This window comes from Cottoperca gobio, chromosome 9 (genome assembly GCF_900634415.1).
Source record: "Cottoperca gobio chromosome 9, fCotGob3.1, whole genome shotgun sequence".
NCBI lineage: Eukaryota > Metazoa > Chordata > Actinopteri > Perciformes > Bovichtidae > Cottoperca > Cottoperca gobio.
In genome coordinates this window covers 16,598,359-16,625,420 of record NC_041363.1, presented here as the reverse complement: position 1 = coordinate 16,625,420, position 27,062 = coordinate 16,598,359, and the positions used below count along the sequence as shown (strand labels likewise).

The 27,062-nt window shown below is 41.0% G+C and overlaps 2 protein-coding genes across 5 annotated transcripts; one reads left to right on the top strand and one right to left on the bottom strand.

Moving 5' to 3' along the window:
* The first annotated feature begins 4,570 nt into the window (after nt 1-4,570).
* LOC115013319 (secretory carrier-associated membrane protein 1-like) lies at nt 4,571-9,797 on the top strand. Of its 4 annotated transcripts, XM_029439530.1 has the most exons (10): nt 4,572-4,757; nt 5,941-6,021; nt 6,246-6,359; nt 6,488-6,499; nt 6,831-6,936; nt 7,862-7,990; nt 8,332-8,491; nt 8,886-8,987; nt 9,073-9,190; nt 9,590-9,797. In XM_029439530.1, the coding sequence occupies exons 1-10, from the start codon at nt 4,701-4,703 to the stop codon at nt 9,749-9,751; spliced, it is 1,041 nt and encodes a 346-aa protein (XP_029295390.1). In that variant the 5' UTR covers nt 4,572-4,700; the 3' UTR covers nt 9,752-9,797. The 4 variants fall into 4 exon arrangements, with proteins under 4 accessions (XP_029295392.1, XP_029295390.1, XP_029295393.1 ...); XM_029439532.1 differs by lacking the exon at nt 5,941-6,021 and having other exon boundaries at nt 4,571-4,757; XM_029439531.1 differs by lacking the exon at nt 6,488-6,499 and having other exon boundaries at nt 4,575-4,757.
* A 3,149-nt stretch (nt 9,798-12,946) lies between these two features.
* On the bottom strand, nt 12,947-25,199 carry LOC115013320 (LHFPL tetraspan subfamily member 2a protein-like). The gene is made up of 3 exons (XM_029439535.1): nt 25,031-25,199; nt 15,918-16,690; nt 12,947-14,650 (listed from the first exon to the last, which is right to left on the bottom strand). Exons 2-3 carry the CDS (start codon nt 16,327-16,329, stop codon nt 14,394-14,396), a joined length of 669 nt encoding a protein of 222 aa, XP_029295395.1. The 5' UTR covers nt 16,330-16,690; nt 25,031-25,199; the 3' UTR covers nt 12,947-14,393.
* Between the last annotated feature and the right edge of the window lie 1,863 nt (nt 25,200-27,062).

The window sequence follows — 27,062 nt, the reverse complement described above, 5'->3', positions numbered from 1 at the left end:
TTTTCCTTTTCTCCCCCTCTCCTCTCCTCTCCTCTCGCCTCCCTTCCTTTCTTTATGGCGGCAATTGTTCCTTTTCATCACATCATTGGTTGAAAGAGAACTTTAACACGCCGTTGGCTCAGCAAGAGCTCCACATTATTTGATAGGCTGCGAGGCCCCCCCATCAGTCCCTTTGGGCTGTAAAACAACAGTGTAGAAGCTTATTTTATGAGTGCACGCCTCTGCTCTTTGCATGTTTATGTCAAACATTTGGAACAAATGGCATCCATTGGCTGGAACAACACAGATAAATCTAGTCAATTCACAGGCAAGGAGAGCAGCACAGGCCACTGAGAAAGTGGCCCACTTGATGGCTGACAAGAGGAGTGCTTGCATTATTCAATTAATACCTGAAAGGGGTATATTTTATGCAGCATTTACTAAAGCATCACCTAGGCAATGTGTGCATACCACACACAAATACACAAACACACCCACACAAACACAGAGCCTTGTGTTTGCATCCTGGGAAAAGACTGGACTCCCCTTCCATTTTGCCAAATCAAATATACAGTGAGAGCAAGCTAAAAGGCACTTTCAATCAGCCGCTCTGGGTCTGTCTGTCAATCTGGGAACAACAACAATCTAGCCTACTTGGAGTGGTCTAGTCAACATCCATTCCCCAATAAATTCAATCAGTGATGCTTTGTGTGTGCGTGTGTGAGTCGTGTGTTTTGTGTGTCTAAGTGCAGGTGTTTATGAGCGAGGCAGAGCGACAGACAGACTCTTTCCGAAAAACAAAGGATCATTTTAAAGTGACACCTGAAAGTATAGAGGATGTATACACGCATCCATGTTGGGAAATACAGAAGTGAATATTGTTTTACTTTGAGCGTAATCCTATTCCTCTTTCACAGTGACAATAGGAATCTGTAGTTCATCAAATAATCTTAGAAAGCCAAGTAGCAGAGTTAACAGGCCTGAGCTGATGACATTGATGTGGAGGGCTGCACGCTGGAGTGATTGTCTGACAGTTTGAGACCCAAAAGCAGCACCAGCGAGCTCATCATGGACCCGCACTCTCATTATTTGGCCACAAATGGAAATGCAAATCGCTCGCTTTGCTGCGGACGCCTCAAATTTATTAAACTAAAAGGTTTAATTTCCATTTTTCTCTGCATCAGCTTTATTTATAAATGTCGTGCCCTATGAAGACCCTGTTATTTTCTCCCTCTCCTGCAGGCTCTTAACAAATCTGCTCATTAATATGGAAATGGAGAATCAATCGCTTTTCCGCCAACAGCGCGCCGTTTCCCTCTGCAGTGTGTAATGTGCTCTGACTGGTCAACAGCACAAACAAATGCACATGCATGCGCACACACAACATATATAAAGCCATACATTACCAAATATCTATATCGCCATCCATATAGTTATGTAAGAATAATGCATTCTACATTGTATTTTACTATATGGTCGTTACATTAGTTCAATACTGAAGTTTCCCGCCCATTTAGACGACTATCAGACTATTGCCAGAATGGCACCAGATGTTGCAGCATTAATAACCCATAATATCAAGTCCTGCTTATCCAACCTTTTCAGGGCCCTAAAATAACACTCATAGACTTTAATGAGATCTAATTATGCACATGGTTCTTATTCAGGGCAATATGATGATAATTGCGTCTGCGGCTTTTAACACTTGGTCGTCATGTTGCCAAGTAAATTGCTTTTCTCTTCCTCTCCGTCTGTCCATCTGTCTGTCTGTCTGTCCGTCTGTCCGCCTGCCTCTCTCTCTTCTCTCTGTCTCTTACAGTCAACAGCGGGGAGTGAACTATCACACCTATCCACTCTGGTCCGCGACCTAATGAACATTTCTAAATGGCCATGACCAGCTGGTTAAGAGACTAATGTAGCAGCTATTATCCAAAGCGGTTGTTTCCTCACAGAGTGATCTGTGGAAAGCAACATAGTAAAGGCAGGATAAAGTGGGCAAGGACAGACACTATTCACACTATTCTTCTCCACACATACATATACAGTACATACGCGTTGCACAGCATGTTTATCTTTCACATTCTGCAGCAAACAAACCATGTGACGTATTCTCAACCCACAGTGCATTAGTGCTTATTAGGGCCTCAAGGTGTGTGTGAGTGTGAGTGTGTGTGTGTCTTATTAGGAAAATTCAGTTTCACTCAAGGTCTCAGCACTGCGGTTGCAGACCACTGGCCATTGATTATTCATAGAGTCTGTGATTGGGTCCATTAATACAAGATTAGGGAAGGAACCGATGCTCATTTTGTGTGTGTTTGTGGACAGGAGTTGAATTGTAATGAATCCACAATTTGTGTTTATCTAGAGCCTATCAACGCAAAACATTATATAGGTACAGTACATAAGGAGCACATTAGCAGGGTATGAAGGTGTTACTTATTAACAAAAGCAAATACAAGTTAAAGGTATTAGCTGTTAAAACCAAAGTAACACGGTGCTTTTGTTTAAAAATGAGCAGTAGGATTCAAACAATAAAAGGGAATATTTCAACCTCCTTCATTTACCACATACTATAAGATTTCCACCTAATAGCATTTGTTCTTCAATTGAAACTTAATCTGAGTAAATGGTGCTTAAATGTTTAAATCACATTTACAGGCTGTCAACTGATGTGATGTTCTTCACATGGTCACCCTTTGTTTGAATGAAAATAAATTGATGGCAAATGAGAAAAGCTTCTGCAGAACGGATTGAGGAGACATATTGGATCGTAGCTCCCCCAAGTGGCCATTTTGGGCAACTAACAGAAGCTCAAAGCCAATGTGGAAAAGCACATCCACTACTAGACAGTAGCTCTCAGGGGGTCCGATACTTCTTATGGGGATGAGTAAAATAAAATGATATTCAGTAAATTGTCTGGGATTGCTGGCGGGAAAGAGGTCAGTGTTACATATCATCAAACAAGGACACTGGGTTCGCCTCTCCAGCTCTTTCTCACAGGCAAGAGATCAACTGAGCAGCAGACACTTCCATATATCATTCTCCTCATCATCATTATCATCATTAACATAATCATCATAATCATCAAGTGGAGGAGATTGCTGTAGTATTTGACCTACAGGAGCTCAAATACTGTGTAGTGTGCATACAGTATACATGCACAGTCTATGTACTTTAGTAACAATCAGACAAGAAAATAATAATCAAATAATTTTCTTTTGTTTTTTTTAAGTAAACCTCAAAGCCCATGTGGGTGAAATTTCCTTTTAGTTCTAATTGTGATTTATGGATGGTAAAGTTGTAATTTGTATAAATATTCCCTTCGGTGTTTAAAGTGAACATATATTTTTTAGGCTGTCTGATAAACAAAGCTAGAGATGATCAAATAAATCAGCAATACATTTATCTTTATCAAAGAATGAAAGCCACAGCACTACAGTACAGTATGAGTACAGGCCTGCAATGGGGAAAGATGTGTTGAGAGCTTAATTGCAATTCCTCAATTTAAACATACTGCATTAAAGTCCTGCATTCAAAGGTTTACGTTAAGAGAACCAGAGAAGCATTTTGAGCAACGTGTATGTAAAATATCAAAAGTAATTAAGTTCTCAGACTACAGAACGGCTCCTGTCAGTGTATTGTATTTTTGGATTATTATTAATGTTAGAATTTTTTATTTAAAGCAATGCATCATATTTTGAAAGCTCATCGTACATTTCATATCCAAACTCTCAATCTTCAACGTAACTACAGCTGTCAAATAAAAGCAAAAGCAAAATATTCCCTCTTAAATGTAAGGGAGTAGAAGTATACAGTAGCATAAGAATGAAAAGGTGCAAATAAAAATAAGTTGTACTAAAGGCTGAAAGCAACCAGGCAAAGTAGGAAACTGCCAGGCGGTCGGGTCACCAGAAGCCCTTCAGGTTGTGTTTCAGTTGGTTTGTGGCTATTTGCATAACTGTTACAGACCACCACTAAAGGAAAATGTCAACTAGAGCGGATCCTTTGTTATTAAATAATCGTGTAGTTCTATAGATGGGCCATGTGTTGTGGACACATTGGACATATCCTTAATCAAAGATTTGCTTAATTACATTACCACAAACAAACAAACAGAACATATAGGGCCAGGCAGTTATCCAGCAAATGAGTACTGATTGATTTTTGTGTCTCTGGGTAAACAAAGAAACTGCCTTGTAGTGCTTCGTGCCACCAGTCACAAGATGGTGGGAGATGGAGGTTGAGGTAAATAGGCGCCCAACATCAAATTGTCCTCACATGATAACCTGGCCATGTGTCCCAAATGAAAATGATGAGTGAATGAGGAATATAGGCTTATGTCTGTCATTTAAATGTAATCATATCATCATGTAATCAGTTTAAGTCCCAAATATTAAAATTAACATTGTATATGTGAGACACCAGAGACACAAAGGTCCTATGTTGCTCATACACTAGGCACTGTGATGTACTGTACCTGTCTAGACGTCATGCTGTCCGCGGTGCTGAAGCAGTGACGTGAGAAAGTGACGCTCATCACGCATCATCTCCTGCCATTTTTGTGCTACTGGCTAGCTTGCTAAGCAAGGGGTCTCCATCAGCAGGAGGCAAAGAAAGACTGTGGGAAAGCAGAGCGAGGCAGTCAAATCAAGAGACTGAACCTTCCCTGGAGAATCGGGGGGCTCTTCCACACAGGAAACAGTTATTAGAAAGGCTGTACAATGTCTGATTTTGACAGCAACCCGTTCGCAGATCCGGACTTCAGCAATCCCTTTCAGGTAGCTAACTTAGCTAGCTAGCTAGCTTGCTAGCCAACGTACGCTTCAGAGCCCAATGAGGCCAGTCTTGTTTAGCATCCCTGCTATCTGTCTTAGCTAGTAACTTGACAGCTAGCTAGAGGTAGCAGAACAAGCTAATCATCATTCACAGTATTTATCTTATCACTGACACATTATATGGCTGTTCCCTTTGTAAAATAGTCTGTGAAGGATTAGCTGGCAAGTTGTTGCTGAGGATGTTTGTTATCAACGTTGTAATAACGGTTGTACCAACTAAGAACAAAGACACATGATGTTAGCTGGCTCTGCCAACCGCCAGTAAACATTTGCTTGCACCTGTTAGCTTGGTAAATAAGTTATCTAACCGAATGGTTAGCATCACTTAGGTGCATTATGTGCATTATTATGCTTAGGAGATATACACGTGTTATTGGAGTTGTATATTGTCACAGCAGTGCTCCAACATAAACTTAACATAAACGTCGCACACAATATTGACTTAAAAAATGACGTCCTACTCGTCTTAGTGTGGAGTGACACAGAAGCCTTATTCATTGTAGGATAGATGCAGGCAACAAGCTGTTCATTTGTGTTGTGTACAGAGGAGTTTTTCCCCCCTTGTTACCTTGTCCCCTATCTTACCTTTTACTGTGACCAGGGGCTGCCAACGCTCTGCTGGTTTTCATCCTAACAGGACACCTGAGATTTAAGTGTTAAGTCCCTCCCCTGCAGGTATGTTAATCAGTGGGTGGAGTCCTGGTTGGAACAAAAACCTGCAAACTGTTGGCTCTTCATGGCTCATGGTGGGCAACCTTAGACTACCTTAGACTGTCCTGTCAAGCAAGCACGTGTTTGTGGTATTTTCCATTTCCCCTGCTCCTGATCCCATTCATAATGTTTCAAATGGCAGTAAGATCAAGAAAGGGCCGCTTAGTAAGGTAAACTATAGCTAGGTTTACATTTTTATTGTGTTGCATGTACATCCTGCTCACTGTTTCCACCTTACCTGTTGCCAACACAACAATAATAACTGGTCTGAACGTGGGAATTACTAGACTAGCTAGTCAGCTGTGGGTTTTCATACAAATTAAAGGTTAGCTAACAACAACAATAAATAAGCTTTTGATTTTGTTGTTGTAGTTTTGACCCCCTGAAACCCATCATGGTCCCCTATGTCCTGTAGGATCCTTCGGTGACACAGGTGACCCGGTCGGCCCCTCCTGGTGGTCTGGAGGAGTATAATCCTTTCACAGACGCCAAAACGGTCAGCTTTACTAGCATCCCCATTGATGAGTGTGTGCATGGATGTGTTTCTGTGCTTCTGTGTCTTTGACCTCATTTTATCCACTACCCTTTTTCTGTCCTCTACCTCTTATGTACAAAGTATTTCATTGATAAAATAAGACTGTGGCCTTATTACAGTTTTGATTCAGGGTCTGTCTTTTGATTTCACAAATATTAATATAGTCGGTCTATGCTGGTTTACAGGCGGCCCCTGGGAATGCCCCCAAAGCTCCTCCTGCCCCCTCCCAGCAGAACACACAGCCTGCCATCATGAAGCCCACAGAAGAACCGCCGGCTTACTCGCAGCAACAGAATCAGGTATTACACACAAAGACATGTTTATATATATTGAAGGACATGTGTTTGTATAGCACATATGTCTTTGTTTCTGGTTCATGTTTCCTCTTGTCCTTCATTTACTCATCTGTTTTCTGATGGCTCAACAGCAGCGTAATGAGGTATGTCTTTCATCTGATGTTTTGCCGTACCCCTTCGTTCGTGTCACTGTCTTGAATAGAGTGAATTCATTTAATGCCCTTTCCCCACTTAAAGCTTTCCTCTTGCAGTACAAATTTAGAGCTAGTTTAGTACTAACTGAAGAAGACAAGTAAGTTATCAACAGTAGCTGATTGCCTTTCCAATTGTAACCTCTTTCTCCCCTTCTCAAACTAGCACACCTTTAAGCTTAGCTGAGTGGAAAAATACCTTCATTACATACCTGATTGGATATCATAACTCCTGTCAGATGTTGGAAGGTGAATTTTACAAGTATTTCTGTGTCTGCGTCAGGACCAAGCACGTGTTCAGGCTGAGTTGTTAAGAAGGCAGGAGGAGTTGGAGAAGAAAGCAGCAGAGCTCGATCGTCGGGAGAGAGAGTTGCAGTCCCATGGAGGAGGTCAGTCGGTTACTTTATTCACTCACTTAACTCATCAACCTCAGTCTGAATGGTCAGTCCCAATCAAAGCTAGGTTATTGACAGTGTTTAGACTCAGAAAGTTGATGTTTTACCATGGCAACAACATCATTTGGTTCTATTTGTGATTAACGTCACATATTACATAGTTTTATTTGGGGCATTTTTCTGAGCGCCAGCTTCTTTTTTTAATTCTTCCCAATCAGGATAGAGAGAAAAATACCATATGGACACACGCCCTTATTTACCAATATTCATATTCTGAAGCATTCTATCTGTCCATTTATATTCTGTTTCATAGTTTGCAATGATTTGTATATTCTAGATTTACATTTATAAATGTTATCCACGAGCCATTTAAAAGTGTTATTTTAGATTAGAAAGTGAATTAAGTAATAGTTGTGTCAACATGGCAAATTCGCTAAACATAAACTTGGTAAAGTATTATTGGAGATATTATCTGCTGCGAATTGGAATGATTCCATTTAAAATAGATATATTTTCTGCCAAATACCTCTGTGATAAATGACCAGCCTGCAGTTACACAGCAGTTAACATGTCAGGAAAGAAATGTGCGCTCCCAGCAGAGAAAGGCAATTTGTACTTTGAGAAGTGAAAACTTGTGATGAAGACAACAGTTTTAAAAGTAGAGTAGCGAAAGACTACTAATCAGAGTCATCAAAAATATCCAGGCCATGTCACAAAGATCTCTCAGTTCACTCACACTTGTGCTTCATCACATTTACTTATTTCAGGGTATATGTAGTGATCACATTGCTTTAGATTTAACCAAAATAACTTTTATTGCCAGCGTGCACACACACTTGATATAAGAATGCTTCATAGTATAATAACTCTGATACGATACATGGCTTATCATTAAACATTATTGCCTTTGTCCACACAGGGCGTAAGAACAACTGGCCTCCACTGCCAGAGAAGTTCCCCGTTGGCCCATGTTTCTATCATGATATTGCAGTGGACATTCCCGTAGAGTTCCAAAAGACCGTCAAGATCATGTACAACCTTTGGATGTGTAAGTGGATCATCGGAAACTCCCCAAAAGAGGCTGTATTGCCTCCTTTACCCGTGAATGTTATGTCATTTATTTTAATTCTCGCACATTACCGTCAGAGCATGTGGATTCATAAGACGAACCTACATATTGCATTGCAACAGAAGCCACCTGAATCATCGAAACGTGCAGAAATCTGAGTCAGTTTGGCCTCAAACACACTTGTGTGCTAATTTATCACAAGGACATTAGAAGAACAAAGAGATTTTTATTTACTATGCTGAGCATGAATCATAATTGAATGTGTTCTTATACCAAAATTGACGGGAAAGTTATTTTCTATTTTGTTGTTTTTCTACTAGTTCATGCAGGCACGCTCTTTGTGAACATGTTCGGCTGCCTGTCCTGGTTCTGTGTGGATGCATCTCGCGGTGTAGATTTCGGCCTGGCCATGCTATGGTTTCTGCTGTTCACCCCCTGTTCTTTCGTCTGCTGGTACAGACCGCTTTACGGGGCTTTCAGGTACGCAGATACGTGAAACATAGCATTGCCTTCTGCAGCTGTGTAAAGAAGCAAAAACGTGTCTCTGTGGACAACCACTGTGTGCTGATGAAGTAAAGGGCAGTATCTGCTCCAGGTATGAATCTAGTGAAAAGCTACTGGCAGTTGACTTGCTGTTATTATTTGAAGTTGTAGAAGATCTTTCTTATCTCTTCTCCTTTTCTAACACTACACTTACTGATTCCCTCATGAAGAAATGTGCCATATTGGAAGAGAGTACCGCGTACTTTCAGAAAGGAATTCATGTTTAATGGAGGATGAATTAGTAGCAGGGTTGGAAAAAAAAATGCCTTTTATTTTATTTTATAGCCCCCACTTTGCTTTCTCACTTCCCTGTTCTCTCTCTCCACTACAGGAGCGACAGTTCATTCCGCTTCTTTGTCTTCTTCTTCATCTATATCTGTCAGTTTGGAGTTCACGTCTTACAAACTATTGGCATCGCTGGCTGGGGTACATGGTGAGCATTTTGTGCTTTTACTGATTCTGCACCTTGACGAGTGCGTACTGAAGTTCACTCACATTGTTTTGTTTTGTCTTGCCAGTGGTTGGATTGCAGCTTTAACTGGTCTGAACACCAGTATCCCAGTGGGCATCATCATGTTACTGATTTCAGCTCTGTTCACTGCGCTGTCTGTGGGCTCGCTCATTATGTTTAAAAAGGTAACACAATCAAAACAACTCCAACATGTCAGTGCGCTTGCTATGTGTATCAGATTCTAACTGAGTAGCTAGCATCTCATATATGGGAAGCAGCCCACGAAAATAAGGTTAAAAACATTTGCAAATCAATTTAACACCATCACTGTCAATACTGTCAGTAAATGTTTATATTCTTTGCGTGGACAGATGTACTCTGACTAACATCGTGTTAGGAAATGTGAGTCCAAGAAGGCACTATCATAGCGGCAAGAATAAACATGCTGTGCGTCATTATTGTTCCATTCTAATGTTGAGCCAAATGTCAGTGTTGTGATTAACCAGGAAGTGAAACATCTGCCTAACTCAATCCTTAAATGACTTGACTTGATTCCAACTCATTTTATTTTCTGCTCTATCCAGGTGCACGCACTGTATCGTACCACTGGTGCTAGTTTTGAGAAGGCTCAGCAGGAGTTTGCCACTGGCGTCATGTCTAACAAGACCGTTCAGACTGCGGCCGCCAACGCCGCAGCTAATGCTGCAACCAATGCTGCTCGTGGGGCCTTCAAGCCTCAGCCATAAACTGACACTCCCACATACATGCTCACACATACTGTACAAGCACACACACACACACACACACACACACACACACACACACACACACACACACACACACACACACACACATACTCAAAAGTTGGAGATGTACAATTCTGGCCCTGCAGCCTCTCGGATCAAATTGATTTTATTTATGAATGTTGTTATTGTAAGATTGCCCCGCACACTTTGCTTTAACAAAGCAAAGAGTCACAGGCCAGAAATATCAGAGAAGTTTGTCAGATAAAGTAACCAGAGTTGTCCACCTTCACTTAAAGTCTAGTTTCAGTAACTCTCCTACATCCTTCCTGTCTGCTTCTCAGTCAGACGACTGTCTGCTCACATCCCGTGAAACATCCACAAAGTGACTCAAGGTGTGCTCTCTGAGTGTGTGGGATTTCATCTCGCACTGTCTCACTCGCTCCTTCTCTTTCCTAGGATCGGGCAGAGGTCCACAGTACTAGCAAACCTTATTTTTGTCATGGTGATGACCTCCTAACAGCTTCCTGCTTGGTTATTACAGTATAGAGTTATGAAAAGTGATAATATGATCATGGTGTTTTGCACATAGTTCTGTTTTCTTGGTCACATACCGAAAGTACAGTGTGTGTTTGAATGGCTGGGCCTGCGTGTGAATGTGTACTTCTCTTCAAGAGAATTGTGGCTCTGACTTTAGAATCCAGTGCTTGGTCATTGAGATCTGAAAGGTAAATGGTTCCCTGTCCTACATATGTGCTTCTATTCTGAGACAAATACCATCCTGGTAATTCATATAAGTAGAAATGTGTCGCTATGTTCTTATTTAAGGACCTTCCTACAGCCCCCAGCAGTGCTCCAGTGACACGTCAGTGAATTATTCCCACTTTGTGTGCTACTCTGATTGGCAACGTGGGACAGGTCTGTGGCTTACTAAGATTTGACAGCATGATAACGACATGCATGTTCAGTACACAAGGTAGCTGTTTCTTTGGCAAAGTCATTCTGTCCACTATTAGCCTTTTCTCTGGCTACAGGGGTTTTGGTTTTGGGGGAGGAGTGTCTGCCTACCTATTTTCCCTTGATTGGTTTCTGTCAGAAGTGAGCTGTAAAGTTATTGCATGTCCCAGTGGCTGTTTGACTGATTGATGACGTTTGGATCTATTTGTGAAGACGCACTGAACTCCCAGGTCAGAAGGGTCACCAGTTCTGCCCGCAAAACCCAAAAGAGGTTCAGTCAGATGTTTTCATGGCCTGGTGCACTAAAGGGGGAACAACATTATAACTATTCACATTTTCCTTTATGGATGTACGGCATTAACAGACTACTATGTGGCTTCATCTCAGAGTTTTTTTTGTAGCCCCTTCACACGTGGTTGAAAACTAACGCTGCTATGAATCTGAGAGCCGCTGGGTCGTGGCCTCCTGCTGTCATGTTTGAAAAAGACATAATTATAGGGAGGACGGAGAGAAGTGAACTGCCTTTTCTCGCAGAAGATGACCTGGACAGTGGTGAAGCTATGATTTTTCTAGAGATTAACCTGCATACATAAAAGAGTAAAAAGATTGACACTGTGTATATGTACACAACATAGGCTAACAGTCTGTTTGCATTTTTTTTAAACAAAAAAAGTAATTCCATTTGTTTTTCCTCGGTCAGTATTGGATTACTGGCATCAGAAGTTTCATATCCTAAATGAGCATTAGGATACCAGAGGATTAGACTCAGTGATATGACTAAGATTAATTTGTTTATATACAATATTAACAGTGTTATTCAGAACTAAGTTGTACAGTCTACTGTCACTGAAGGGAAATATGGACGTGGGTTACGTTTGTGTCGTGCTTTAGTACCTCATAGTGGTGAATGTCTGAAGATGTGCGTGTTGACTGATGACTGGGACTGCTGTTATTACAAATGTATGGACTGAACATTGTAGTGGATAAAATACTCCTGTGAGTGTTACAAAGTTGAAGATCAATAATTTTTCATGTAATAAGCCTACACCTCGACAGTATTGTTTTGTTTGGAAATATTTTGTTTAAAATTCATTGCACATTTCTTGTTTTACGTTGAACTTAGTGCAAAGGACATTTGTACTAATTATTATTTTATTTATGGTGTAATCTAAGTTGTTTGCATTTCAATTTTCTTTGGTTTGATTCTACATTATGTATTATGTTTGTGTGGTTTTGTAATGACACGATCGTAGCATCAGCTAGATTTAAAAGTGTTTAATGACTTTGCAACTTGACCCTGCAAGAGATGTGTTTGTGTGGATGTGTGTAGGATTGGTATGAAAAGCAAAAACAAAGGTCCCTCATGTGTTATTCTGTCCTGAAAAGCTGTGAGAAATCTACCAAATGTCCATATAGATTTGTTTTTAAATCTTGGTTTGTGATGTGTTCCCTTGCCATGTTTTACTTTAAGATATTACACATGTTTTCTTTGCTACAAACACCCACATGATTCCCATGTATCTAGCGTTTTTAAACAGTTGTTATATGGAGCCATGCCACAGTGGGTCATTTCTTGATGTATTTGGGCGAGCTGGTCCGCAGTACAAAACCATGTATTTGAAATTTGCTAACACAACACTGTGTTTTTGACCTGTGACCATGTTATTTCACTGAATCAGAGAAGAAACTCATTCAAAAAGGGACACCTGTATATTTTGTAAAGTTGAAAATTTGATCCCCATTATCAATCACATGTAAAAAGAAAACATAATGCACTCTTGTCTGGCCTTTGTTGCATGTGAAATAGTTTGAGTTTTGTATATTTATGGTATTAACATGAAATAAAATTTGAAAGAAATATTGTTTGACTTGTTTTCAGAAAGTTACAAAACTTTAATCTGTGTAAATTATTACCAAAACTAAAAAACTTAAACCTCATTTTTTTCCCTGATTCCCAGCCTTGTAAATATTTAAAATTAAGCAACTCCCTTGTCACTGGTCAAACTCTAAAATCTAAACATGTTTTAGGAGTATTGACAAAGTAAAACTTGGCAGTATTTAATAAAACCAATGAAATTGACTTTGCAACCCTGGTTTGGAAGCACTGGTATAAAGTTCTGTTCTGTCTACTTTCCATCTCTAGGTGTCAGTGTTTCATCAGGAAGTTTGATATAACACGAAAGCCACTCGAAAGAAGGAACACATCAGAGCAAAATAAAGGTTTTACAAACTCATCACAGATAGAATTACTAAAGAAGGCCTGGTTTATTTAAGCACAAAGTACAGACTGCATCTCTCACACATATCAACCTCTCATACATGCAGCATCATACAATGTGCCACGGTTGCTGTTACTCTTTTGTTAATGTAACAAAAACAGGACAGTCAACATATTAATTTAAGCACAATCAGACTAGAAATGTCTCTCAGTCCACTCACTTTCACAGCAAACACACTATAGTTGAATTATTGCACATCTCATCTACAACGAACAAAAGCGATCACATGATGTTACATTAACAGCAACATAATGAAGCACGGTTGGGAAAATATGAAGCAATGTGTAATGAATTAAGGACCAAGTGCAAAACACAATATTGTATCTCCAAAAGTACCAAACAAACAAAGAGGGCTGCCTTAGTCGCAGCAAAACTTAAGACTCATTTTGCATTCATCTAGCAAAAGCTCAACAAAGGCTTTTGGAATATTTACCCACTTCTTAGACATCTTTACAAAGCCACATCTTGTCTGCGTGGTTTGTCATAAGGTAACCCATGATAAGCTCTGGTGCAGCCTGATTTATCTCGCTGTGAGCAAACATCCCCTTATGAAAGTCCACCACACTGAAACATATGGCGAGTTTCTGTTCAGTTCACACACTCTGCCAGTTAATAAGCTGCAAGAGACCCACAAACAATCCATTTAACAGGGAAACCCCCTTTAAAGTGAACACATGGAAAGTTAGCTAGAGAGTCTTACTGTCCTGCTGTGCCATACAATCAGAACATATGGACATTTAGAAACCTCAACATGTCATGTCTGACACACACACACACACACACACGCACACAGATACACACACACACACACACACACACACACACACACACACACACACACACACACACACACAAGCGGTTGTTGGAAGTTTTAGCGGACACATCTGCTAGTATTCAGTGGTTTGTTGAGTTTTGCAGGTGAACCGTGTGAATGAACATTATACTGACGTTACACACCTACACACTGACTGGCACTATTTAACTTGTCCACATCAATGCTAATGACTCATTCACTACCAATTTCTTAATATTGCTATTCCAGTACAGTGGTTTGTTTATGGCAAGAATTATTACAAAAATAAACAGTATCTTGGTCAAAAACATTGAATTAGTCTACAGGTGATGTTCCTTAGTCTGCTGCTGTACCACAGCTTTTTTGGCAGTTTGACCTGAAGCTGTAGAGGGGAATAATACTTTTTCCTTTTGTCTTGGTATCATCAGCTTCAGCATGTTTCAAATCCTAACAATTTTTGTTACCAAGGCTTCTATTTTTTGATTTTATCCAGGCTACCATGAAGAAAATCCCTCAGAGAAATGTCTGTCCTCCCTCCACTGAGATCTACAAGTGTCCAAATAAGAGAAATGACACCAAGGAGGATTTCCTGGAGTTTCACCAGGTTTCTGAAGGCTCAGAGCAGGCAAATCAGACTCTTCCCCTCTTCAATCTCCTCCTGAACCTTATCGCTGGAGGTGGCAATCTCAGCCTGTGCGGACAAAACAGCACACAGGAAGGATCCCAGCGTTCCTCCTATCGCTGCGTAGAACGCCCAGCCGAGAGAGCACAGAGACGGCCTAAAGGGCAAGGCCTCTGGGCCGCAGTAGCCGATCACCTTCTCTGATCCCCAACCGGCAGGGTACAGCATGAGGCCCACCATCAACAACAGGCCTGCGGGGAGAGGAGACGATGAGACGAAGAGTTTAGTCACGTACACCTAAACATTGGGACTGAAAGCATAAACAGATCACAGTGCAGCTGGGAACATGGTGACTCAACGCTGGGGAAGAATACATGTTCTTTTCAGCTGACAAGTGTTTGATTTGTGATGACAGGAAAGACCCCATTTGACCGCTTTCACAGTGATGTCACATAATGATAGATTATCTACTCGACAGACATGACCTGCCAAACACACCTGTGGGAGCCCATTGTTCTAGAAACAACAACTATTGGAGAGATTTAGTTGGAATATCCAACCTCCGACTAGAAAAGGTTTAATGGAACGCTACTAGACGTTGACAATTTATAAACTCAGATGTTAAAACTCGAAGCAACACAGACATTCCCTGAAGGCATGTTTATAAAGAATACAATGGGCTTGCACAGACATGTAAAACCTCTGTTTCATAGATCACAGATTATTAGCATTAGCTTCGGTAGCAAGTGAGGTGCAGCTGTTCATGGTCTTGAGTTTGTCAATGGTTCTTCCCCCCTTCACTGAAACATACAGGTTAGAGGATTGTGGGAAGTTTCCTTCTTTTTTAACTGGGATCTTTGAATGTCTGAACCCAGAGGCAATGAAAAAAGAACGTGTAAATGTATATGTTTGGGCATTTTTAGGGTGAATTCATTATATTCATTATGATCTACATAAATAATTTTTAACTATTCGATATATCTTCACCGTTTTTACTTTAGACCTTAATTTTGCAAAAAGCAGATTTTCATCTCGTTTGTCTGTGTTTTTACATTTGTTTTGATTTTGTTATGATATAGTTATAAAAAATAATATATATCAGACATTGCCAGGGATAGAAGACGGTGTTTTCACGGTCCACCAGCCTTTATTAAGACGGACACAGGCATTCAATGTCTGACGTTAAGATATAACTAGAAAGTTCAATCATTTGAAATTCTAGTTCAACTTTTATGAGTTTTATTAAATTGTGTACAGAATATACGATAAATATATATACACTAATTTGGGGTGTCCTTTGGCCTATAGTGGTCAGTTTGATTCAAGCGGAGGATCTTTGTTACATGCCATCTCTCTCACTCTCTTCCAGTTTTTCCTATCCATCCCTTATTTACTCTATTTAATTTAAAAAAACTCAAATTGAGTGAAACTGATTCCTGAGAAAAGTTTGTGTGGAAGATCTGGACACAGGACTACTTTTTCTGTGTCAGACGTGCTAAACACACAGATATGTCTTACCTGCGATGGCCTGGAGCAGTCCACATATGTTGAATATGCTCTTCTTCAGGATGCTCTGGAAGCACAGGCTGAAGATGGAGATACAGGCCACTCCTCCGAGCACTAACATCCCTGCTGCCAGAAACAACATGGCAGCCTGCCAGAAGCCGCTGGCCACTTCTCCAAATGTCCCAGCGTAGGGCCCGCAGCTCACCCCTACTCCCCGGGACCCGGCACGAAGGCAGCGGCTGTAGAGGCCGAGAGACGGCCGGTACTCCCCGGAGTGCACGCCCGGCCTGCTCGCACTGGAGTCCGACCGAGGGAATCCCAGGAGCCAATCGGGGCTCATGAAGGCAATGAGCTCTGTAAAGGCCACTACAATACTGAGCAGCGTCCAGAGCATGGAGCGGCATGTTACAATAACATGGCACATGGCGTTAACTCTTTCTGAGATGGTAACAACCAAAGACAAAAAATAAAAATTATTGAAGCCCTTTAAATTGACAGAGTTCTGATACTGGAGAGTTTAAGTTCCTTTCCTTACAAAGGGAAAGGTCCAATAGATTCCCTGTTTCGATCTTATCCTCTCTGAGCAGATGTGTTCCTCCTCTCACAATTAATTTAGTATTCTTTGCTTCTTCTTCTTCTTCTTCTTCTTCTTCTTCTTCTTCTTCTTCTTCTTCTTCTTCTTCTTCTTCTTCTTCTTTGAGGCAAGGATCGGCTCTGGTCATCCCAAACAGCTACAACGCACCGAAGCAGCTTCCCTCAGCCATGGTATCGTCTGAAAAGCACACCTACAGACACAGAGACATAAGAGGGTCAGAGACACACAGAATCTGTATACTTTTGAAGTTGGAGTAACTGACGTAGGGGAAAGGGGGAGAGAAGATGAACGACTGATTTCCCATCCCCTATGAATCATCAAACTCCCTTATGTTTGCTCTACAGGATGTTTAATTTGTACCAATGTCATCAAAAAAAAAAAACATCTTCCCACAGAGAGCTACTTCACATTCACTTGAGCCAGCTATGAGGTAGCATGAGCAACACTTCCAGATGTCTGTTGGAAGATGAATCACACACACACACACACGTGCACACACACACACACACACATAACTGCAAGTTTATACTGTCGTAATTTTACTCGTGATACTCGTGGGCCTTTGTGTGATTGATTTTAACTGCAAAATGACAGAAGCCTTGTGTGTTTTGCCACTGAGCAGCTGTCATCGCAGATCAGCGCAGAGCTCTGTTACAGCATGCACATTTCACAGTAACACACAGTGCAACATGCCAGATCCTCACTGCTGTGGCAAGCACACACATGACACCAACTGGAGTTCACTATTCAAATTACAGCCTGAATACAAATCGAATGTCTTTGTTCTTTATTCAACAGCTTGACTTGATATGTTCATTGACTTGACATCAAAACTTGATTACAAATAAGTTGTAACCTGTAACAGATGACATTTTCAGAGCTGTGTGAATGTGGATCAGTGTTCAAGTGTGTGTGTTTGAGCGAGCGTAAATTGGTCCCAATCAAAGTGATTGTGATACTGTTGCTATGTTATGATTCAGTTGCCGTGACCACACTGGCCTGGACACAGCCATAGTCTGTGGAAGCACGGAGGTTTTCTCAGAAGCCCGCTGATGTCATGATCCAGCATTCATGATACACACAGGAAAATATATGGGATCTGGATCCAACACAGCGAGGTCGACTCTGCTGTCATAGTGGATCTAGACAGTTTGAACTGGGGGGGGCACTGACTCCACCAGTGAGTCAGTGCCCCCCCCCCCCAGTTCAAACTGTCTAGTCACACAAATGACAAAAAGTATTTACAACTTATCTCGAGTGGTATCCCGCCATAGAAATAATGTTGGTTTTATATCTTTAATATCTCTTTTGAGATATCTGTAAATGTTGGGCCTACAAAGCAATACAAGGGAGGCAAATGTAATTCATGATGCTCATACAGCATTAAATAATATGACCCTGATAATCAGAAATGCCATTTTGTTTCATTTCTTTAATTCCGTGTGTGTTTCTGTTTTGGAGGACAGGATTATTTTGTTTTGCCCTAACAAATCAGCAGCGAGTGACGTTCCCATCACCCTGGCATCATTTTTAGTCAAAACACAGATGTGGTAGAGGTCAAACTGTTCACTTCTCAGCTGTACAGCTTCTGTAAACGAACTTCAAACAATCTGTATAGTTGAATTTATTTATTCCGCTCCGCATGGATTTAGCTATCTTTATGGCTCTGGCATAGGAAAATGATGTCTGTGTTCCCAATCCTGCCTACAAAGCTCTGTTTGGTCAATTGTTTCTCTCATGGGGGAAACAGCCGTCAATGAGCGCATCACCAGAACTACGTAATTTGAACCGCTGAGTAAATCAGAGATGTGGGCAGCAATTTAGATTTCTGGAGAAATAAATTAATAAATAAAATTCAATGGGTCATTCCAGTATCATTTTAGTATTACAAATGCTGACAGTGAGGTTTGTAACAGATAGTTTTTGCTGTTAAATCACATCCATTTTACTAGATTGGGGGCAGAAATATCTGGTATCTCAAAATCTGGGAGGAATTTTTGCATGGCTTGATACCACTGGAGGTAAGTAAGAAGTACGTTTTCTGTAATGTTGTGAAGCGGCTCTTTAAATCTGTCTAATAGACTCATGGGTGGATTCTTACTGAATGTGTCATTTTGTTGGTGATGAAAAGTTAAGCACAAGAACATTAATGAAGAGTTACGTGTCAGTCTGATGACCTGAGGGGAATACATGTGGTATTAGGTTATCCATAACCTCCCCACCGACCTCCATTCAGGATGGTAAATCATCCCACCACATCTGTAGGGAATGAACACTGGTGCTGTATATTGTCTGATACGATCTGAGTCACATTACCCTGGCCACAAACTCACAGCATTATCTCATGCAGCTAAAAAAGGCTGACTGATTCATCTGGGGTCGAGTAGAAAGCAGCAGAACAAAGTCACAGGCATGACATCTGAAGAGCGGAGGTACGAGATTTGAAACACTTAAGATGTGGTGTAATTCAGTTCAGCGAGATTCGGTCGTGTCTGCAGTTCACGGTTGTGTTTTGAAGTAGTTCTGCAGTTCTTCTGTTGTGACAGGTTTGTTGTGCTTCGACTTTGCTTTGTCTGGAGTTTGACAGTGATGCCTATCTTTAACATTCCCAGTCAAGTTCATCTCATACCATCTACTTTGCTTGAGCAGAATTTCAAGGAAACGTCTCCGCTTAAGATTAGCTTTATTCTCATTCTACAATTGTGCATCCTAATTAGAGATTTCATGAACCCTCAGCCATAATACACTGTCTACATATAATTACCCGTTTTGAGGATACACTGAGGGAGAAAACTTCAGTTTCAACTGAGCTGAAAGTTATAGCAGCAGGATAAAGACGTGACAGCGACGTTACTATTATTATCTGCCAAAGAGGAAACGGCAGAAGCAAACAGGAAGCATCAGTGTCAGTCAAACAGCCTCTGGGGCACAATCATGCATTGTGAGGATGATCTGCCAACCTATCTTTCAATATAAACCGCCACACAGGTTTCTGCAAAGAACATTAAAGGAAAGTCAGAAGAAACATGTTTGCATTTGTGATTCTACTTCTAGGGAATTACAGCAACAAGAAACAGTACAATATAATCAGGTATTTGAAGTGTGTTTACGTGTTGAGGATGGTTTGGGGTGTGCCCTATTCTATTACAGTCCTCGAGTTTATTCCAGGCCTCCTCACAAAACCATGGCTGTCGTTATTGTCACAGTTTCCATTCTGCAGCAGTTACAATGGTTTCACACAACAGCACTCACTCAGCCTGACTCACCACACAGAGCACTATTTATAGCAACCCCTTGCAATACATAAATGTAGGTTTTTTTAGTGTGTGCATCCTCAATAAACATATGTGTGTGAAGGTATGTGTGTAAATGTGTATGTTTGTTTGCATGCGTTTTTGTTTTCAGCACCCCAGGCTACAGTTTTGGTTTCTCTGTGGAGTTTGAAACTTGGGTTTACAGCTGATTATAGTCCATCCAGGCCGGGCTTGGTGATCTCTGTTGAGACTACAATGCCCTCAAATTAGCAGCTCTGCCTCTTTAAACTACAGGGATGGAGCCTAAACATACCTTGTAGAGGTAGTCAGAAGGCACCTTCTGTGATCTCCCCCCGTTCTTACAGGAAATCTCTTCTTCATACCTCATCATGGCTCTCTGTAGTCTCACTAAGGACTGCACTAAGAGGGAGGTGAACACTTGAAGGGACTTTTTCTAGTGGGGTAAAAAGCAGAGCCTTTTTGAGAAAGTATGTCATGTTTTGATAATGAACACTACAGATTCTAACACCCACAAGAACCCCTATTAACATTTTTATTTGTGATTTGGTGTGTGTGTGTGTGTGTGTGTGTGTGTGTGTATATGTGTGTGTGTGTGTGTGTGTGTGTGTGTGTGTGTGTGTGTGTGTGTGTGTGTGTGTGTGTGTGTGCGTGCTGCAGTGTCATTGTGTGACCAGCAAAAAGGTCACTACATCCTGAAACTGATTACTACTTTCCGCTTGTTTGCTGGTTGTTGAACAGACTTCTGGGAAAGTGCTTGAACAGCACTTCCGTGGCAAGGTCACGATTTTCTGTGTGTTTATGTGAGAGCTGAGGGAGGAGCGTTTTACACTTCACGGCACATCAGACACTCAAAATTATGACTTATTCATAACCCGGCGATCAAGGCGCTGTGGGTGAGAGGTCTGAGCCTCCCAGTTGCTTTTGATAGATATGTATCTTAAACTGTCAGATCTTTGTTACTGCAGCTCTCTGTGTGCCTGTGGAGTCACCCTCATAGATATGCATTATCACCAACACTGACAGGTCATGGGGTCTTCTTTCATGAATCCCCCATGATGCTGAGTTAACTGATGATACTGTAGATATTGTACAAGATGAAAGCAGTAACGTGGTTCTGCATCTGATCTGGACCGGCTCATTCCCACACTGCTCTCCTGTCTTGACAGAAACCAAGCCTGCTGCCACACAGGATTATATGCATGTAGAGAAGGCCTGAAGCCAACTTACACACAGCTTTCCAATCCTTCATTCAGCAAGCCAACATGAACAGTCTCCTTGCTGATATGAGACAAACTTTTTCTTATGGAATTTACAAAAAATACAATCCACAGGCCAACAGCCAGTCATGTGGACTACACGTTTGGCTGTGAAAAACCAGTTGTCCAAGCAGCCCTGTATGCTCAATAAAAATTCTACTAATGAAGCATAACATCAGTTTGAGCCAAGCCCTTTCAAAGCCCCAGAGCATATGTGGGTCAGTCAGTTGGCTGTTAGGTAAAGGAGCCCGCTGAGTAGTAAATCTACAGTAATTGGTCTGAGATATCAGCAAAGGCTCTGGTAGCATGCCAAGGTGCTGAGGTAATGAGGGCTGGCCACTGTAGTTTGTACTTGACAGTGAAAGTGAATGAGGACTGAAGGTGGGTGGTGGAGAGATCTGAAGCACAGTTGACCCAGATTGTTCGACAAAGAAAAGCCATCAGAGTTTGAAATAAACAATTCTTTTAATTTACATAAATACAAACAATCGTGACAGTTGATGGAAATGCTTTTGTTTCTCTATACTGGCATGAGCTTGTCCCCGTTTAGGAAAGTTTATGCAAGCTGTTGGATCACCCACCCAGATCGGATGACCCCCCCCAGTTGATCTGAGCTGGAAGGACTCCATTAGCTAATTTTTTCTTAACACACAGATCCTGAACCAGAAACCTCAAACCAAGGCAATCTGTTCCCTAAGCTGCTGCGCCTGGTCTGGTCTGGCCATGAATCTGGACCAGCCAGGAGGAAGGCCCTCAAACCAAAACCACATAAGAGGCTGCTTCACCATTGTCAGGGCTACACACAGCTACACAAACAACATGTGGACAGTGAGGAAATCACAGGCCACACTCATTTCCCTCAGAATCTCCAAGAATTAAAAAACCCAAGAGATATGAAACAAGTATGATACCAGTCAGAGTTGGACAGGACCAAACATATCCCTCTTTCATAAAAGAATGCAGTTGAGCTCCAGGTGAAGTGAGGGAGAATGAAGTAATGTAGCTTGAATACTGAAGATACACCTCCCACACCCTCAACTCTCAATTTCCATTCAATTGCCTGTTCATTTTCAAGGGAAGGCTTTATTCCTAGTCCTCATCAAATCTCTGTTCTGGCATGGCAGAGTGGATGATGTAAGAACAGCAGGCAAGCTATAACACTAGCCGGAATAGAGACACCCATGCCTCCGGCGATGCCTCGTAAACTTTCATTTATATCTGCTGAACAACAACAGATCAACAACGAGCTCCTCGTTGCCCCCAGCAGTCTGAAAGGCAGATTTGTGAACTTGTGAAACCCGAACCAAGACATTCATCAGAGGTAAAGAGAGAACAAAACCTTTCGAACAAAAAGGATGGAACTTGAACACAAAAGTAATGACTTGTACATCCCTTTGATTGTCCCACCTGAACCTGAAGCCTTAGGGAGGCAACATGCTTTCACAGCATGCTACGAACAGAGGAGAGATGGCGAAAGAGAGAGTCATGCAAGGCACCAAACAGACACCCAGATGAGTTCAGCTTCTTTGGTTTACATGAAGCTTTCTCAATCCTCTACAGCCCGAGCTGCTCTCTCCAAGAGTTCTTTCTTGCTAAGCATAACCATGTGAGCCACTGCTTTGGTAGCCCTCCATAAACAGTGAATGAAAGAGTTGCAAGAGGAGAAAATGTTTCCCATGGATAGGCACTTACCACAACTTGTGCCTCATAACTTCAGTGAGTGATTGCAGCCATCAAATACACGTTTAGTGCTCCAGAGTTAGTTTGTATTTATTTTACTGACCCAGATTAAACATCATAAAACAATTCAAGCTGTAAAAAGCCATTAATGTTATTCCCCGATTGTGTATTAAAGAGTGAAAACATACCAGCAGTTCTAGCTTTCAAATACAACCGGGGGGCCTGAGGTTTTCGATGACAATAAGAAATGTAAACAACAAGTCAACGGTGAGAAGCCCTGCAACAGTGTGCTTAAAGAATACAGCCCACTTTACTGACGCACAAACAAAACAAAAATACACCCATAAACTGTGAAAAGGTGCCAGCCTGTGCTCACTCATCCGGAGCATAATTGCATCAAAACGCACGACTTCCCCAGAGGAAAGTATCAGCCAAGCCTGTTTGTGCGTGTTTGTGCCAAAAAGCCTGAATAAAACCGGCCCACTTCATCTGGTGCCACTCAACTCAAACAAAGGCTTCACAAAGACGTGCCGACACCGGCCCCCTCACTCACTCTTCAGCGCTCAAAGACATGCCACCGTTGGCCCAGAATGCGGTCCCTCATTGTCAAAGACAGGCCGCTATGGCCCCTAACCTATTCAATCTGTGCAACACCCCAGCCCTTCACTCCTCACGCTGACTCTGCAGTGGCCCCACAGTTTGTGACGCACAAAGCCCCTCAGTGACCCTCACATTTCACTTGCATAAAGACAGGAATGACATGGCCTCGCTCCACTCCCTTGTCACTGCCTCTCCTCTCTCGTTTGTTTCTGCAAAGATGATGGATACACATTTTTCACTTTTTCTTACAAACTCTATACTGTCCCTTTTACAGTGATGTCTGCTACTGCTACTAGCTACTGTTTTCATTAATTCCCTTACAATAGGACATTTTTTAGAAACATGTTTGTGTGATATATGTAATTAATCACAACAAACATTTTGTCAACGCTATGCTACCACAGAGTGGTCATACAGTTGTGAAATGTTGTTGTTGGTGAATTCACAGGTAATTCTGGCACAAGTAAAACGCTTACAAACTATGGTACGAAAAATGTACAGTATTACATAATGTAAAACTATTTGTAAGGTGTGTTAGTGTTGAGAAAGTGTTATGCTCTACTTGTTCTACCCATAAATCACTGAACTTCTTCCTCGACTCTCGTAGGATGAAATCAGTCACAGAGGAGCTAGAGTTACCTATGTCTCTACTGTTCAAACCTCAACAGATCAATTTGACATAGACAAGATAGTTTTTAAGTTTATTAAGAAGCACAACTTTCTTTTTCATTTCTTGAAATGTCTCCCTTTGCTATCACTATTACATTGCTCCATCCAGTGAGTAACATGTAACAAGTTTGCACTTGTCATCGGGATTGTCAAAACTAATTCTAGGAAACGACGGGCAGGTTAGAGCAATCCCTCTAATGTCATTTACAGCACAATTTCATCATAAAATAACTCCTGGAATTTATTGGACATATTTTTAAGCTGATTTGTAACAGTATAAAAAGTTTAAGAGCCCTTTCTGAAAGATGGTGGAGGTTCCCTCCTCATGTCATTTCACTATAGTTTGTCCTTGGACTCTAGAATAAACACTGAACCTTTTCCTGGTTTTGTTTGGTTTATGATGTAGCAGCACTTCCCCTCTCAGCGCAGTGTGTATCAGGCAGAGAGCTCCATGGGTGGCTCTCACACAGATGGGCCTCCTTCTCCCTGCACTTCAAGGACATGGGCTTGTGTGGTGGAATGAGAAACTGAGAGCAAAAGCGACTGCTGCGTGGACATGTGTGGATTAAGACATAAAAACAACAACAAAAGTGCTGTATAATAAGTAGTTAAGCTTCTAGTGGAGGGGAGTTCTCTAACAGACACTAGATGTTGTACCTTAACACAAAGCTGCAACTGTAGATATATCACTTTCCCTCATTCCACATCCTTCCAAAGAAATGTAAAATACCACCATTCAAATTGCATTCAGGCGGCTGCTTCAGCATCAGAATCAATGAAGCATGCACACTTCCTTAATAACAGCTGGGCATTAAAAGTTATGCAATGAAAAGATTCTGAGAAAATAAATCAGATGAGTTATTTCTGACAGTTAGAGGAACTTTAACCTCAGCAAGACTTCTTGCAAAGTGAATGTCAATCCAAAAAACAACCTTTTCGTTGCTGACACTTTCAGCAACATGAGTCATATCTGCCAGGCAAAGATGTGTGAAATCTTAGCCTAAAACAGCTACATTATGTTTCATTGTTGTCGCAATGCCTTCTACTTACAGGGAGCCAAAGTGGAGAGATCTTGCAGGCGCAGAAGCGGAGAAGCTGTCCTTTGTTTTGAAGCGCTGGTTGTCTTCCCGGTGCAGCCCAGCTCTCCACACGCTCTTTCACTTCAGTCTCCTTTCTTCAGGACGTTTTCTCTTTCCTTCTCCCCTCACTTAAAGCCATCCCACTACGAACTGACGTCGTCCTTTCTCCTCTTCTCTCCTCCCTCCCCCTTTCCCTTCCCCCACTCCGTGTGTCAAAGAGAACGAAGAAGAAAAGTTGCAGAGATGATGTGAAAGATGATGACGAGTTCCTGGATCCCGCGACTCCGCGTCCCATAAACTCCAATAACCAGATTGATTCATTCCCGCTTTATTTTCAGCGTTTTCTTTTTCTTAGTTAAATTCTCCCTTTTTCTTTCCAGATTAGGCTCCCTACGAGAAAGCTATCAATGCATGTCCTCACAGGTCTAAGCATACGATAGGATACACTCAGAGAGATAGCTACTAGTTTGAGATATACATTTTTTTAATATCTAGAATTTTAATAATGTGACTGAGTTTCAAATACAAACAATTAGGTCAAACTTAAAATATATATATATTTAAAGTTTTTTTTATGTAATAATAATAATAATAATAATAATAATAATAATAATAATAATAAATTGTATTTATAAAGCGCCTTTCAAAGCTAAAAGCAATCTCAAGGCGCTACGTAGAAATGCAGTCAGCAGAAGATTAAAGTCAGATGTTTAAAGGTAACATCTAACAACAACAACAACAACAACAACAGACTTAAACTAGAACTAGCAGGAGGAGAAGTGGCGAACAAGCAGCGCCAGCGTCCTCTCTCTCCGTGATGAATAGACCAAAACTAATAACAAAACTAATAACATTTATAATAATAATAATAATAATAATAATAATAATAATAATAATAATAATAATAATAATAATAATAATAATAATACATAGAGAAAGCTTTTCTGCTCCAAACTGAGTCAACATATTCCTGTATTGTACTGACTGGTTTAAAACAGGTGTTGATTCATTTTCGATCTGTATAATCTCAGAGCAATGATGAGAACGATGGTGTTGAATATTGAACATTTATTTATGCATTGAATCGACTTGGTCTCAGTCCTAAGTGTGTTTTTTGTTTTGTTTTTCTTTTAAAAGAAAAATGTTCTAAAGCTGATTAATTTCAAAGGGCAGTATTCAGATACTACAACTGATTTACATTTCTTTGAACTTGGATGTTTCCTTAAAGGGATGGGCCTAGTTTTGGGAAACTAATCCATCTGCTTTTTTTCCAAAAACACCGAACCAAAACTTTGGCTTTTGTACAGATTAAACAAACAATATATGTTGTGTTAATTATTGAGCTGTAGAGGTGCTGGTAGGCGGATTTTGTTATCTTTGGACAATGCTTTAACCAAGAATTGAGACTTAACTTTGACTTGACAGCTCTAATTTTTGGTTGGAGAATCATATTGACAGCAGTGTCTCCAGCTCTGTGTTGTTTCACCAGGCAGCACTAAGTAGTAAGAGAACCACCTTCCTCGGTTTCTTCATGGGAGGCTGCAGAAACAATGTGAGATCATAAGCTTCCCTCTGCATGCTGTATCTCCTGTAGAGAAGAAACTGTGTTCTTTCCTTTTGAGCGAGAGACATAAACCACATAGTGAATGTCCCAAACTGCAACTGTGTTGTGCTTGTAAGAAATGTTAAATGTTGACGGTGATAAATTGCAGGAGGAAGTCCATATAGATTCTGTTTAGAGTCACTTGAGCTTCAACATAGCAAGTAACAGAATATCCTTTACAGACAGGTTTGGAAAAACATGTTCATGCTTTTATTTCATGCAGGATGGAAACTCTCAGGTCCCTTCATTTGCCTCTTGTGTGTTTTGGAATAATGTTTAAAATATTCCTCTTTCTCTATAAGTCTGGTTTAAATCACGCAGCAGTCGGCTAACAGATCCAAGAGTCCAAACTAAACGTGAAGAAGCAACATTTCAAAATCATACCACATACTGCATTTGA